The sequence below is a fragment of the Nylanderia fulva genome, unplaced genomic scaffold, assembly GCF_048542155.1.
Source record: "Nylanderia fulva isolate GAGA-0341 unplaced genomic scaffold, ASM4854215v1 Scaffold33, whole genome shotgun sequence".
Lineage (NCBI taxonomy): Eukaryota > Metazoa > Arthropoda > Insecta > Hymenoptera > Formicidae > Nylanderia > Nylanderia fulva.
The window spans coordinates 766897-784031 of NW_028190400.1; the positions used below are offsets into that span (position 1 = coordinate 766897).

Here is a 17135-nt window from a genome sequence, read left to right on the forward strand (position 1 = left end):
GTGCGAAAGGAAATTTATTTCTAACGAAACTAAACAAGCAATTGTATTCTTTAGTGCATTGATATTTAGTAAATAATTCTTCTCGTCTTCATTTTTATTATATTTGAATAAGTATTTGCATATTTCTTACGTGCGTTTTTTCAATTGCCTCAGAAATGAACGATGTTAGAAATAGATTGAATGTCCCTCGATTTTAATTGGAGAGCATCTTGTACGTGCAATCTTAAAGAGATTAGTGATAAGGAGATTGGCAAGTGCAGCGCGAAAGTTCGCCTTTTACAAGCTCCGGACATTAAAAGCGGCACTTAAGCGACTTTTTCGCAAGGCGCTGCGACGCGATGAGGCGAAGATACGACATAACGAGCCTCCTTCAGGAACAAAGCGTACGATTCAATGCACCGCGGCGCATAGAGGGATGGTTGGATTATGAAAATGATTGTCGCGGAAGCAGCATGGGCGAGCGTGTCATAAAGAGCCGCGACTATTAATTGTTACACTTCCCTTAATTCCCATAATTTGTAAGTTTTTTTATAAAAAAATTTGTTTAAGATGTCGTTGCACAAAGGAAGAATTGTACAAAATAATCGAAATACTTCCTTTAATTGGTTTTTTGCGTGAAACGCCGAAATATTTTATTCACCTTTTTTGTTTTTGAAATAAAACTGAATTCTTTTGGAAAAAAAGCAAATATAAACATTTAGAGTCGATAAGAAATAAAATATATTATAAATAATAGAGTTTTTAGATATTGACAAAATAAGAGTCAGTCAAATCAATGAACGAGCATAGAGACAAGATTATGAATAAATATTTTTGATAAAAAAGGAGATTAAACATAGCAAAAAGTATGTTAGAATACATCTCCAATATTGAGATTCTCTATATAAATTTAGCAGCGTACGTCATTGTAGTGGCATTTAACGTGACTCGCGTTCAGTTGGTTTCGCTTGACCTTCTATGTAAATTCAACGTCATCGTGGAATCAGACTTTAACGAGATATCCGGAAACGTGGTACGTGTTTGCGCATCATCATTGTGAAAGTCACATAAGTTCTAAAATAGATTTTATTTAATACGAGAATCATGTCGTTATATTTTACCGTATTTTAAAGTGATTATCAGTTTTTCGTCGTCCTTTTCAATTGTCATCGCTTATCAGTCACCTGTTGTATGATGACATCACTATGATTATCGGTACAATGTGCTTCAAAAGGATTCATCCAGTCGAGTAAGGATTTGTTTAAATAGAACATATGTGATAAGCGCATATAATTAAAGATTTGAGACAGATTTAAATTAATTTTAAAATTGGACTTTAAATAAAAACATTTTTAAACGCAGTTTGTAAATTTTCGGAAGTACATATTTTTTCGAATTAATAAAACTCCAGTTTATGTTAGCGTTTGTATATTTCGTTGTAATAATAATATACAAATGTTATTTTGTCATCACACATGTTTTCTATTTAATAACCTTGGCTCGCTCTTGATTAAATATGTTATGATATATTTAATTTACAAATATATATAAAGTATAGTTACAAAACGCAATTATGTTACATATTTAAATGGACGGATGCATTTCGGTTATAAATAAAATAATAACTAGTATACGCGACATGTATTTGTGAAAGCGTTAATGAGTTTCTCGGACACACGTTTTAATTTACCACATTCTAATATTACATGTTTTTATATTGTCCCTTTCAAAAATATCTCCTTTATAATTTATCTGTTGTTGCATTTTGTACAGAATATATTAACATGATCGAATTTATTTTTGTATGGATAAAATGGATGCACAAGCAGCATTTGTACGTCTTTCTCGAGAAACAAATATTATCATGTTTCACTCGGGATTTATTTTATACACAAATATTTAATATTTTTTTCACGGTAAAAAGATGCATTATTTGATTTTCGTGCAACAATTATTATATTTTTATTATATTTATTATATTTTTTCTGCGAAAATACGTTATTTTTATAATCGTACATCTCGATAGTACCTATACGTCAATGATTAAAAGTGTTTTTATGAAAAACGTCAATAATTTATCCATATATATATACACACGTATCAGTTTATAATATTTTAATATTTTACTTTTTCCTGCAAATTTTCGCTTTTTCATAATTTATTTGCTGTAGTATTTTGCATCAATAAAAAACACGCTTTTTAATTTAATATGACGAAGGTAGAGCGCGTAAAAAAACTTGCTAGAATTATTCAAACATTATACAATTTTTTTTATACAAATAAAATATAAGTAAATAAATATAAATATTATACGTATAATATTTTGTCACAATCGAATATTCGGATTCTATATCTATGCTATTAATCCGTTTTACGTTATATTTTTCTTTATAGGAATCCATAGCGCAAATGTCAATCTTAATAGATATGATCTCGTTAAAGACAAATTTGTTACGTAAATGTGATATGCACGAGTGAAAGAGCGCGTATATACCATATTTAGTTGAATCTGTGGGAGAAGCCATTCGATCCATATGATGTTACATGGTTTCATCTTGAGCTTAAGCGATATTTAGAGGTTCGAAGGCTTCAAATGTCGTATCTCTCGAAGTTACGGAGGACATCCTGCACCGTCAGATCAGTCCGCGAGTCTGTAATAGAAAGCGTGACTAACATGATTAGAATATATATTTCACATAATTTGTAAGAATTATTTTGAAAATTTCATTTTACATGTTGGAGAGATTTGTGTTAAATATATTTCTCCAACATTGTTGGACTAGAGTGATATATATATTTTTGAATATATGTTTTAATTTTATAATATAGGAACGATATTTCTTCATTATTAGTGATTTATCGTTATTCTACTAACGATATCTCTATATTTTATTTTTGTGCGAGGGACTGAAATATATATAGCTATATGGTAAATGTGCACGTATTTATGAAATGATCTGACATTTCATACAAAGTATGCTCAAAGAGAGCGATATCGCATCTCAGTAATGGAACAAGATATTTATTCTGTACGCACGTGTATGTACATTTTTTGCTTCTACTACGCGTGCAATACTCGTATTGATACATGAGATATCGAGACCTTTAAGTTAAATATATATATAGCTCTTATACGATATATAATTTAAAATAGAAGTTTTTTTATATAAATCTCATTACTATACGAAGACTGTTCCATCTTTTATTCCATTGATATTGGAAAGATATTATTCTCTAAATTCTCGATATCTCTTTTTAAAAACAAAATTATCTGAATAATTCTTGTGAAATATAGTTCTTCGTTTAATGTTTCCCGGTCCTTTGTTACGGCGATTTCCTTCTCACTATTCATATTATCAGATTATCGGCTTTTTGTGTAATGACCCGAAGTGAATCCGTTATCATTATTCTGGCACACTAGGAAGGTCGACAATTAGTCTTGCCCGCATTCGAATCGCAAAAAGTTTTCTCGTCCCGCCACTTTATAATTACAATTCATCTTACAGATCCTGGACGATACGGTTAATTCACGACGCGAGTCTGTTCAGCGAGGACGCATCTTTCGAAAGTACGGACGGGCCAATATCCTTCGACACGTCGCATTCTTACGTCGGTACCATTTTAGGTAAGTGCAATTATGTTATTTCTATACATATACATAATCAATATGAAGGAAATATAAATTTAACTTTTCATTAAGTCTACATAATTATTAATTGTATTATTAAATTAACTATTCAATTAATTATTAATATTAAATTAAATACGATTTGAAAAAATTGAATAAATTATATTTTACATGATAAATAGAAAACATTTAATTTATACAATCAAAGAGAACGTTAGCTAGCAAAATACGCTTAGATTAAATTTAATATTTTTTTATGTATTTTACATCAAATTTTTCATGCCATTTTTATTTCACATTTTCATCTCAAACAAATCAAATTATATTACTACAAGTATGATTATTACTGTAATTTTAACTTTACAGTAATTTTTGGAATAAATTTATATTTAACGATTTGATCAATGTATAGATGAAATTCATAGCTCGTTGTTATTAATTTAATTTAAAAATATGCGTTATTGATAATAAAAGTAATAACGCAGCAAAATATATATTACAAATATTATGCACTGCGTTTATCTTGTTTGTTTGTTACCGATTATTTTTTCAAGTTTTTAAAATGTAAACACTTTCTTTGTAACGATACTGTTGACAAATCTCTCTATTACATATAAGTTTGTCTCTTTATATTATATATAAAAGAGAAATGATTTGTGTTGCTCAAGCAAGAGAGAAGCGCAAAATGCGTGTATCAAAGGGACTAATTACGTTTGCGCGTAATTCCTTGCCCAAGCCGGGGATCTTGATTCGAGATTATCGAGATAATCTCGACAATCCGATAATCTCAAAGCTCTCGCGCACCGCGCATCAACGTCATATATGTATAGCTGCATAGTAAGAGAGAGAGAGAGAGCGCCGTGATAGTCATTTCAGCCCAACCAGATCAATATTTATACACGTTCACTCCGCGTACAGGAATTACATTGCGTAAACGAGACGTATTATCCGTCATTAGCGGCGCGGCGCGATCGCTGGCGAAAGAGTGTCGGCACATTTTGAGATTAGGCGTGGCTATATACACGCCGACGAGCATGTCCGCGACAAAGTAATTAGCCGGGCATCCTTCAACTTCAGCTTCGTGATGGATAGCGTGCATAGCCAGCCGCCCCGTCCGCTATTCCGCAGGCGGTTTTCGCGAGCACATGTGCGGCCGCATTCGCCTGGTAAAACCTCGGCGCGCACCTGAGGGTGCCTTGTTTAATCCTTTGATGCACTCTATCCGTTTTCAGATTATACGCGGAAAGACGCCGGTTAATTATAATTGAATTTCTCTCAAATCGAAAATTAGTTAGAAAAGGTTCCTTTCACTCCTAATTTAATAACATTGTAAATAAAGCGTGAACATATACCGCAAACACGTTTGTTATAATTAATTATGTTTAATTTTTTTTATTCTTTTGTAATAAATGACAACTGAGGAGGATTCTCAATTTGCATATAATTGTAATAATTTATGTTTATTTTAATTTATTGTGTGTGCAAACGATAATATAATATAAATTCATATACTTTAAACATTTTAATTTTTAGTTCGATATTAAAATTCTATTTATATGCTCCAAAAAATAAAGTAATTAATCAACGAAAAATAAAGTTTTATTTTTAATCGTTTTTGTATCGAGTCTTCTGAAATCAGTATCGAAGAACAACAAGAAAATTATTTTAAAACTTCAGAGTTACGTTCAGAATTCGCTTCACTGTCATTGTATAGATCTTTAGGACATTTGTTATATTTTAATAAGCCAAAATTCCGAAAACTGCACGACACGAAAATTATACGCGACGCATGGGGTTATTTTAACTCCCAAAGTGCATCAGAGGATTAACGCTTTGTTTAACGTCATTGCGTAACCACGGATGGTTTTCCGGCTGAATACGATTTCAGTAATTCATTAAGCACGCCCTCGTTAGTTCGCGTCGCTAATGTGCCCATAAATAATTGAGTTTGTTCCGCGCTACGCGAATCAGTCTCTCCATAGAAGAACAAAAATAATCTTTCTTGATTAGTCCTTACAAAAAAAAACATCTTAATGATTTATTAGCACCGTGTTTAGTTATCCATGTAATTAACTAAGCCTAGACCTTCGGATGTGGGGCGTCACAGATGGTTGCGATGGAAAGCCTTACGGTAAATTTGAAGTATAATAGACTCGGTTAGAGGAGATATATCTATTCTATATAAACACTTTTGTTTAAGTGTGTAATTCGCAATACTTTTATAATTTCAACTTTTTTTTTTATTAGAATTTTTTAATTTTTGATCATTTTACTAATCTAATATTTTTTGTATAAGAAATAGGTCTTTAAGTTATACATGCTATAGTTTTTCAATCTCTTATTATTAAAGACCTTGTAGAACTTTTCATCATGAGAACTATAGTGAAAGATATAATTTGTTGTACTATACAGTATAACAGATATTACATGTTCCAAATGGTTCACAGAAATTTTTGTGTTAATTTAACATAATACGGATATGTTAAATGGAGACACAAATACTGTGTTAATATTTTAATACAAAATAAATGCAAAACTTTAATTTAAAATAATTTTTTGTAAATTTAACATAGTTTTAATGTAAAAGTTAAAACTAAAGATATGTTGATTTTAGATTTTATCATCCGCACTTTTATTATAAAATGAAAAAGTCAACATTTTTTGTGTAAATAACAGATACATTTTGTCACTAATAAAACAGAACATGTTTGTTATATAAAATTAAAAATCGATTTACATTGTGTTATTTTTACATCTTTTATCAGTTGTTTTAATAATTTAACATTTAAGTTCAATTAACACAACAGTAATATGTTAAATTGACACATAAATGTGTTAAATATATTTAACACAAAAATTTTAATGGGGACAGACAAGAAAATACAAATTTTCTTACTGTGTGCAGTAATGGAAGGGAAAAAAGCTTATTAAAGCTTAATAAATAATAATAAATTAATAGTAATAAAAAAAAATAATAATAATCTATATAAGCCTTTTACAAGGCTGGAAAGACTCGATTAGGGGTCGTTAATTTGTTAGGTCGATTTGTGATACTGTGTATATTGAACCGGTATCAGATATCCTCCTCGTAATTTTACGCGACTCTCATCGCGACCTGGAGCGAAATCGAGAAATAAATTTCGCGTTTGAACGAGAGCGTATCTCGAAGCGGGTCGCGTGCGCCTCGTCGCGACGCATCGGAATGCGGGATGTAATATCGGCGGAAATGCAGGTCGAAATATCGTCGATTTCAATTCGAAATTATCTGTAAACCGCGCATGAATCGCGTGAGGTACAGCGCGGCAACGAGAGGGAGAGCCATTTTGTGCAGATTCTACCAAATTTGAAATTTTGCGAATTTCTGGCAAATTTTTACAATATTATTATACGCGAATAAGCGATATAATATAATAGTTAAATATATAATAGTATGTAATTATTATATTATATTGCTGTGTGATAATGAGATGCAAATAGTACCATTTTTTATTGACCTGCCATCAGGATCGGACAAATATATCGTAATATGTGGGATTATTGGTTTATCACGAATCATCGATTGACATTTTCGGATAGCGTTATCTTGCTCTTGTCGTCTCGCTCGCCGCATTAAACTAGGAATCTCATTTTCGTCGTAGTCGTCGTTTGGAAACGTGCCAGATTCACCTATCGGAGGTATAGCACACGGGTGCTGTCCCTGGAGAGGTCACGAATGGGGAAGGGTAATGTAGACTATAGACATTTAGTGGGGAAATAAGTATACGTATGTCCATAGTTGTGACTACAACTGTTAGAACCCATAGCTGATGTTGTGTGCCTGTGGAAAATGAAAAATGTTCATATCAAAACTCAATTCTAATCTCCAATTTTTTTGGATCATAATTTTCCTTTTTGCATTACGAAATAATAAAAACATTTTCCGGCTTTTTAAAAAAATTTGATGTTAATAGTGATTTAAGAAAATAAACACATAAGTAAATATTGAATTGATCAATAAATATATATTAATTATTTATATTTTTCTTTTTTCAAAATAAATACGAGAACTGTCATAATCTCTGAATATTATTTTAAATATGAATTTCCATGTCACGGAAAAAAATTAGCTACCATAACTAAATTTTAGCTGTCCATATATATTACACATGAAATTTAGTTATGCCTTCATTTTATGACAGCTAATATTTTTTAGCTATAACATTCTCCGTTAAACTATGGCTAAAAAATATGAGTTACCGTAGCTAAAATTTAGGCATGATAATTCAATTTTAAGTTGTAATATATATTATGGACAGCTGAAATTTAGCTATGGTAGCTAATTCTTTTTGCCGCGGTTTAAATCGAACTTTGTTTCGGCTTGGCAAAATTTCGATGAAAAAAAAAAGTTTTTCGACAAGAGTTAATGCGCGTTGAGAGAACGGGCAGAAATCCGGGCACGGCACTGTGGCTAGGTTCATCGACAATAGATGATGCTGGTGCGCATCGTCCGGTGCCCGCAAGCGTTCCTGCAGGAATCGGACGAGCGAAACTGCATCGGGCGATACAAGAGGGAGAAAGAGGAGAAAGCGTGGTATAATTTTGGCGTATATACGGCGAACTAAACGTAACCGCAAGTTCGCGAACGGGTCAGAAACTTGATCGTGAATGCGGCCCGGTCGTGAATCGCGAACGACCGTCCCGTCGTGCTGCTGTTTCGACGACCGGGATTGCGGGGAAGTTGAATCTCGTCGTAATAGCGTCGTCTTGCTGCAGTAATATCCGGACGTCGTAGTCTTCACTTGGGCGACTTTAGGGCTAGGGTTGCGGTTGCGGTGTCGTCGCGTGCGCGAGTTTCTCTAACGAATGTTCTTGTACGCTGACAAATTTCCGCCGGGAAATCGGTTGAACTCGACGGAGGAGGGCTCACGGTTCTTCATTAATTTATTGTAATTGTATCTGTAAGTTGAGAGGAATTATTACCTCGTATCAGTATATATCTGTATTCACCTGAACGTGTTGGATTAATAGAAGAGAATATTCATTCCAGTTCTATCCTCTTTCATTAGAACATTAATTATATTAATCTCATTTACTCTTTCACTTCACTATATCGACGGATATAAAAAAAAACAACGGTCATCAGAGACACATCCAAAGTTAGTTATACTTAACTTGCTCTATATTTTGTTTAATGTGTTTTATTAATAGCTGAATTATTAGTTTGCTGCGTTACTATTACTTATTTATTTTACTAATTTTGTTAATTATATTATTGTGAATGTCGTCGTATGTGAATCGAAAATAATTTAAAAAGTATCACTTTTAGTGTGATAATTTAGGGATTATGACTAAATTAGTGTACCGCGTGTATATTTGGATTACGATGCAGAGTGAACGCGCCGATAGGAATTTACTGATCAGGACTAATTAAATGTGTCGAGATAAGTGGAATTAATTATATACGCTACGTGATATCGAATCCTGCGTTATACCGAGCGTTCGAGAAAACTTTATCTTCTCCAATAAATACTAAAATGTCTAATATATTTAATAACGAATAATGATTATTTAGAAAGATAAAGCATACACATAGTTCATGAATAGTAAACAATTGATAATGAACAAGTTTTTATACGGATAAAAATTATACCAGGTAACCCGGAAGGAATTGCTTCCTCTAGATGAGAAATTTCATATTAAATTAACATATTAAAATGTAATTCAAATTAAATTGGTGGGAATGTCTCGGATCTTAAGTTAAAAATTGCCGCGCGAACAATGAGCTCATTTAAAGTATATCCGCGAAAAGTGATGGTTCGAAGATAGCTTGTATATAGTTTTATCTCGACTTGCCTCAACCTATTTGATTAGTTCCGATGTCTGGTATAGGAATTTGTCCGGAACGGAGTTTCCCTCGGAACGTGCATCCATATAATCGTGGCCTTAAGGTGCGTTTGCACTGCACACGAGTACCAGCTGCTCGTAATAGAAACGTTTAAACTACTGCAGATGAATTCCTTCTACGTCAGTGATCCAGGTTTTCCGTGCAATATTCCCGAGCTCGTTCGTCTCTCATTCTGTATATATTGAAATATAAGATAAAATAAAAAATAAGATCAAAATGTAGAGAAGAAAGAGAGATGTGTGCAAAGAACAAAATATGTTATTTTTTTATCGTTAAAAAGGAAATTAATTACGCCGAGTTAAAAGATAGAGGTGATTATCACATAAAATATATATATGTATGAGCTATTAAAGGTAAATAAAGGAAGATTGTAAACGAGTCTTGACATTTAAAATTGTGTATAAAATATAGTATGAGTTGAATTTTTCTATTTTATCCTCACTATTTGTATTTTTGCTTTTATATATATTTATCCGAGGAAAATGTCAAATCAATAAATGGTAATGTAGCTTATAATAGCGATACAGTAACTGCATATAGTATATATACGGAAATATATATTGAAATGTACGAGCTTACCTGATAGAACCATCTAATTCACATCGAAATTCGATAAGCATAGATTGTATATCGAGTGTGGTTTCTTTAGATACACACAATTTCAGATCTACAGTATTCTCACTATTCGTTATGTTCTGCTGCACTGAAAAAAAAAGATTTGTAAATTTGACTAAACCTTTCAACTAAATTACTATTTTGTTAATTGAACATATATTAATATTTAAGTCAAATATACATTTTGTTAAATTTAATATATTATATTTAATTAAAATATTTTGTATGTTCAAGTAACGAAATAATATTTAGTTGAAAATTTTAGTTAAGTTAACCAATTTTTTTTTAGTATGCTGTACGCGCCTTTTTTGCTAGGATGAATGCGAATAAACGCGAATTCGTTTTATTTTTTTTTAACTATACCATCACAACATAACAAAATTCGATCATTCGTGCTCGCATAGCGTAAATACATCTTTCTAACAAATTCATTCATACTTGTGAATGCCTTTACAGCGAATCAATTCGTTTTGCCGGTATTCGCTTGCTCATATTTTCGCGATACAAAAATGCATCTTCATCGCGAGCACACATTCATTTAATCGTGCCTTTCTAATATAAGCTTATCTTTGCCAGAAATCCATCTATGCATTCATGCTCGTATATTTCAAACGCGCTTTCACAATATCTGGATCTATGCGTTCACTCATGCTTATATACTCGTGAAAACCGTTCGTGAAACTCATGCTACATAAATATAACTTTACGCAGCGAGAAAAAAATTGTGCGAATTTGCAAAGCCGATATTTTTGCTTTTGCAAACAATCGCGAAGTCGATTGTATATCGATGCAACGCTACATTTTGTCGAAAGATAAAATCATTTCGCATTAAATATGTCATCTGTTTATGTTTAATCCTTCTATATCGACTACATGCTGTCAAGCGTAACAAAATGTAACTAATATGGACTACAAACTCAGATCGATTTTTCACAATATACGCAGATTTTTTTTTATTTTGACAGTTTTGTGTTAGATCTTGTGCACAATTGAAAAAAATGTCAAAAATAAACACGGTTAAAAAATCATCGGAATAACTATTAAATATTAAGAATAGTTTTTATCAAATTATTTAAAAATACTGAAATATATTATAATAAATATATTATTACCTGACAGGCCTGAGATACACTTCATTTTAATGAGTGTCCTGACCTATGTATATAAGACCGTGGTTCAATCTGATCGAGGAACGATCGACAGTTTTGCTCATTTGAGTAATTTTTTTTTCATGAGGAAAAGTTCCATTTGTTTGTCGTACCTTCAGACGTATAATTAAAAGAGCCGGCGATTCTGGCGTGGACAAGACTTTATTAATCCTCCACGATCGAATGTCGAGAGCTGCACTCGACGTCAAACTTTGATGCATAGGATCCGGCTGTAAGCGATTCGATGCCCACCACCTACTGTTAAAGAGAAACGGGCACGTAATTTATTCGCATTTATGCATAAAGCGGTAAGGACGAGATAACTCGCTTATCGGGATATATGCGCGATATCGCAAAGTGGTGAAATCGTTAATTATTCTCGTGCACATTCTCCCCGTTCGCGACAGCTTTAATTGGGATAACGCTATTTATCGCTATAATCGATTACGTCATTGCGAAAATTATGTTCACCGTTGCAATTCTCTCTGTCTTTAATATGCTTTAAATTATATTTTAGTTTGCAGGATTCAACATTATAGATTATTTCGAAATCGTGATAAAACGTTTTGTATTACTGTTTTTATGCTTTTTTGCAAGATATTAGAAAAGTAGGATACAAATCACGATCTATTATTATAGAAATGAATTAATGTGCAGAAAAACTAATTTATCTTCAATGCATAACATTTTTTTATTGGAAAACTTGTTAAATTATTTATATATATAAATATATAAATATTTTTTGCATTAATCAACTTATATCTTCTATCTGTAAAATATTTTTTCTGCACGAAAAAGGTTGAGTGACAAGATATATTCAGAACAACGTATTATTATACATGTATCGATATCATGTCACCATATATCAGAAACAGAGTTGTCACTTTTCATGAAAAACCGATAAAATTGGGAAAATTTATTCCTCTTCCAAAATCTAAACGAGTCTACTAGAGTCTATTTCGACAAATAATTGAGATTCTATGTCACTTCTTTCTACTTTATCGCATATTAACACATCGCTAATTTTAAAATAAAATTTATTTCTCGTATAAAATTCGATTCTTTTATCAAGTGTCAATTAAAAATCGTTTCCTTGATAAATCGCAGAATGTTATCAAGAAAATTGGGCAGAATAAAAAAACCGCTTGAAAGATGTTAGAGAATGTTAAAGCTAAAGGAGAAAATTTCGAAAGCCTAAAAAATCTTCCAAATTCTACGATATAATAATAATTGCGAAGATCATTATAGTCGCAGTATCGGACCGTATTATGGTAATTGTTACGCTAAATGGCGATATAACGATTCGCGACATAGGCGCGGGTTGTATTTAGAGTGGCTGGCATTGAATTGATCAAGCAACCGCGCGTCACTCGAAATTAGTAATTACACGTAGTGCGCGGCAATGAAATTAGTTTGACTTTTTGGCGTATTCGCGTCCGCGCGCGCATTGTAAACGGCCAACAAACCACCGAAATCCGCCAGCTGGGTTGGCTCGGGCCTGATAGCCGGGGCAGTGGTCCAGGATAACGCGTATCGACGATAATCCGATTAGCGATTAAACTTGCCTAATTGACGGTATACGCGCGTGTAATTGCATACCCGGGGACACTCGATTTCCGATTCACGATAATGGAGAATCCTCGGTACCATTAGCGAGTAATCATCTTGAAAAGTTCGCGAGAACGAGCACAAACTTATACATCGGCCTGCGAGATATTACGCTGATAAAGTACGGATTTTATCGTCTTATGCTCGAGTCGTATCATTACGTTTGTTATTGAGATCAAAACGCGAAATTAGGTTTTCAGTGAAATAATTGAGAAATATATCTTCAAGATTTCTTATATGGGGAAGAGATATATCATTATTTATATATTTATTTTTCTTGGAATTTATGAAACTGCGCGTAATCTTTTATTCGATATTCTTTACTGTGTAACTTACAGTGCTAAAATAAGCACATTTAAATTTCTGAAAGAAATTAATGTATTAAAATGTTTTTGTTACCGATTGAATTATCGTTAAGCAAATCGACATTAGATTAATCAAAGACTCTATGAATAAGAAGAAAATGAAGTGCGATGGATGCGAGATAATCCGCTTATGCATTTTGTTTTTTTCTTCGAGCAAAAATAGAAAAAAAGGATAATGAATTTTCAAGTATTTGTATTTATTCGCGCAAAACAAAGGGTTGGGTGTGTCGTGAGTTTTGTAATACTTAAAATTCAATTACGGACAAAGCGCGCTCGTTTAAATATCCGCCAAACAAATCTTACTCTCGACCACAAATCTTTTGAATGTTAATGTCTTTTACGACAAGTCCTGAGTTAAATGTAGAAGTTTTCTGAGTTAAATATAAAAGTTTCCTACTAAATTTTTTCTTCACCTTTCTAATATGAAGTATCTGTAGTATGCTGTAGTATTTCTTACAAGCGAGGAGTGTCAAAAATATCAAAAGAATTTATGCTTTTAATTATAATGAAGAAATTTACAAATATTTCTCTTTACACTTTTTTCTGTTTTTATAATAGAAATATTGAATATTAAATTTGTATATACTATTTTTTTGAATATAATTATATTTACAATAATACGTTTTAATATTTTAACAGAATCGATCGATTACGATTTAACACGAATTAAATTTACTGATTAATAGTTTATTTATAATAGGATAATATTAAGACCGATTTAGAGAGTATTATACATATATTTATTATACAATTTCAAATTTATCCGTAATTATTTATTAAATAACAAATACATATTAATAATAGATTCATTATTACATAGATCTTTAAAGTATTAAACTTTTAATACATTTAAATTTGTAAATTTATAACAAATATATTTGATCTTTTCTGGATTGTATTTATTTTCGTCTTTTTTGAACTATTGCATTTCGCGTTTAATTACAATTAAAAATTTATAGAATTTAACAATGTAATTGTGACGCTGAAACGTTTTAAATTTAAAATATTAAGTGATCGATTATTTTCTTTAATTATAATTAAATATTCGTTAAAGTCACAGAGTTTGTTTAATTTCGACCTTTGACGTAACAAAGTTATATTGGTATCAACAGAATAAACTCAGAATATCAATAAAGAATATATACAGGCTGTTTCTTAAACATATGTCAAAAATTCAAGGGGCGATTCCTTAGGTTATTTTATGAAAATTTATACGTCTGAGATGATTTTTTGAAAATTATGCTTCGTTTCGAAGATACAGGGCGATATCATATGATATATGATGCCAGAATGTGTAACGTATCCTCATTCTGTTATCATTTCTTGTTACCATAAATAAAAAATATTCTATTTCTTCTAAGTTTGTATCGCTCTGTATCTTCGAAAGGAAGCGATTTTCGAAAAATTATTCGAGGTATAAATTTTCATAAAACGACCCAAGGAATCACCCGTTGAATTTTTGACATACATATGTTGAAGAAACAGCCTGTATATAACGATTTGATAAGCGATTCCGTCACCTTGCTATGCATCGGACAACATTCTTTCTTTGAAATAGACCGCTTCGCTATACCTATATATTCGCGTTGCAAGAACGACGGTGGTGTCTGCGAATCGATCAGAGGGTTTACGAGACGCAAAAATTGCCGGGCCATTTGTCATAGTCGGTGGAGAATCCTGCGTCGTCTCCCAATAGACGAAATTTCGAAGTACCGCGAATAATGTCGGTTCTTCCGTGCTCCTTCGGGGGTATATAGCCTCGTTGGAAAGTAGGCCAATCCCGTCTTCTCTTCGCACCCTGATGTGTTCTCTGTCTCTCTCTTTCTTGTAATAGCTATAACGATATTTTGGCGTATTTCGTCTCTTGGCATCGGAGAACGCGACAGAACGGCACTCGAACTGCGACAACACGAACGGCGAAATGCGCCGTGCAATCTCTCTCTCCTAGCACAAAATGCACTTACCGCGATGGCCATTGTTTCCACGGGTTTGCGGCGAGTTTAACTCTTTAACGGACGATATATTTGCCGAAACGTTTGCTCGCCGCTTTGTTCCCCTGATGAAGGAAAGCCTCTTCGACGCTAACTTCACAGTCGAAATGATTCTAATTTCTCTCGACGAATTCGCTGACACAAAAGCTATAATATCTGCAAAATTTGTTGCTCTGCATTTGTGTAAGCGTGTGCACTTAACTTAGGTTGTGGTTGATTAATATCCGATTAGAAGAAAAGGCAAGGATGTCTGAAGAGTATTATTATATTTTTATAAAATTCTTTGTTTTAATCCGGATTTAATATAAAAAGTATTCAGTGTTGTTTTTATTTTTTTAAATATTATCATGTTCTATGTTTAATATAACTCTGTATACTTATATATTTGTTCTGTCGTTACTTGTACATATTAGAAAAATCTTTTCCACTTCTAGAAATCATATTACGTTTACATTTTTAGAGTATAATTATATAGGATAATTTTTTCTTTCTATTTATTTGTGATAGCGATTGTTCATTTATTTATTCATTTTTTATCTGTTTATTCAGAGTGGTTAGTAGAGCAGTAGTAATAGTTCATAATAGATCTTTTATTTTTAGTAAATAATCTTTTATTTATTTTAGTATCAGGTCACAGAGTTATGAGAGTTTATAAATGCTGTGCATTATATTTTTATACAGTATATTTGAATAATGCAGAGTTTTTTTTCTCTTGATATTTTTATTTTTTTAACATCTTGATAATTAATCCGCAGAATTATGCTGAAATAAAAATCGCCTGTCATTAGATATATAGGGTGTCCGGTAACTAACGGACCAATGATTAAGGGCGGATTCTCTGGCCAATTTGGAGACAATTTTTCCTTAGCAAAAACGTTGAGAAGTCAATAATTTTCAAGTTATAAGCGATTGAAAAAAATGGGTTTTTTGAAAACTAAACGTTTTGAAGTTAAAAGTCTAACATAATTACATTCTTCAGTTAATTTCAGGTAGAGTTTACTATAATAAAATTTAAATTTGAGGCTTAGTTATAAAGATACATAATGACAAATATTGGAAAGTTGTAAAAAATGATGACCTTTTTCGACATTTTCGCTGAGGAAAAATCGTTCCCAAATTGACCAAAGAATCCATTTGTAATCGTTGATCCGTTAGTTACCGGACACCCTGTATAGAAGGTTTAGATTTTTACGTAAATTCCTCAAGTTTCAATTTGCTTAAACTACAGGTATGTAATTCTCCTATGCTCGTACACTGCACGCTATTAATGTTTATTATTATGAAAGAACTTGTTTTTGTTTTATGCTGTGATGTTTTAATTCTTTAATTCTATTTGATCCTGAATAGAGAACACGCAGATGTTGACAGATGACAAATTAAGCTAACAAAATATATATATATATATATATATTTTTTTGTTGATCTCTTAATTGAATAATTATTAAAACATATATCATACTCTTTCTCTATAAAACAGTTTATAATTCAGTTTATAATACATTCTATTAATTTTATTTTTCTCTTATATTTGTTTAGTCAAATATTTTTGGAGTTATTGTGTAATTAGAGAATTCTTAATGGGGCACAGAATTTTTTCGTAATTTCTTTTTTGTAATAACACGCGAATAAATCATAACGCGTGCTTGATTAAGTGATATGATTTACTAAGAATTCTGACACAGCAACTAGAACGCGAAAGGGTAGTAAGTTAGGTGAGATTAGTCACGATCGTAGGATGAAAGTCCTGGCTGGTCGCCAGTTTGTCTCGACATATTCATAAGCGGAATATCTCGCTTTTCATTCGAGGGCGACAAATTACGGGGACAAAGGAATGCGAGTTTATAATTATGGCTACTCTAATTATCAAGTTATCGAGATTTCGCTTATTATCAAGTATGCTCAAGTGCTGATAAAAGA

General features: G+C 32.0%; 1 protein-coding gene across 1 annotated transcript in view; it reads left to right on the forward strand.

Annotated features, from left to right (window-relative positions):
• The window catches only part of LOC114927898 (disintegrin and metalloproteinase domain-containing protein 10), a 68103-nt gene that overhangs the window by 24232 nt on the left and 26736 nt on the right, over positions 1-17135 (forward strand). The window contains exon 5 of the mRNA XM_085484947.1: positions 3486-3604. Coding sequence (XP_085341073.1) covers positions 3486-3604 — 119 coding nt within the window. The remainder of the gene's footprint in view (positions 1-3485; positions 3605-17135) is intronic.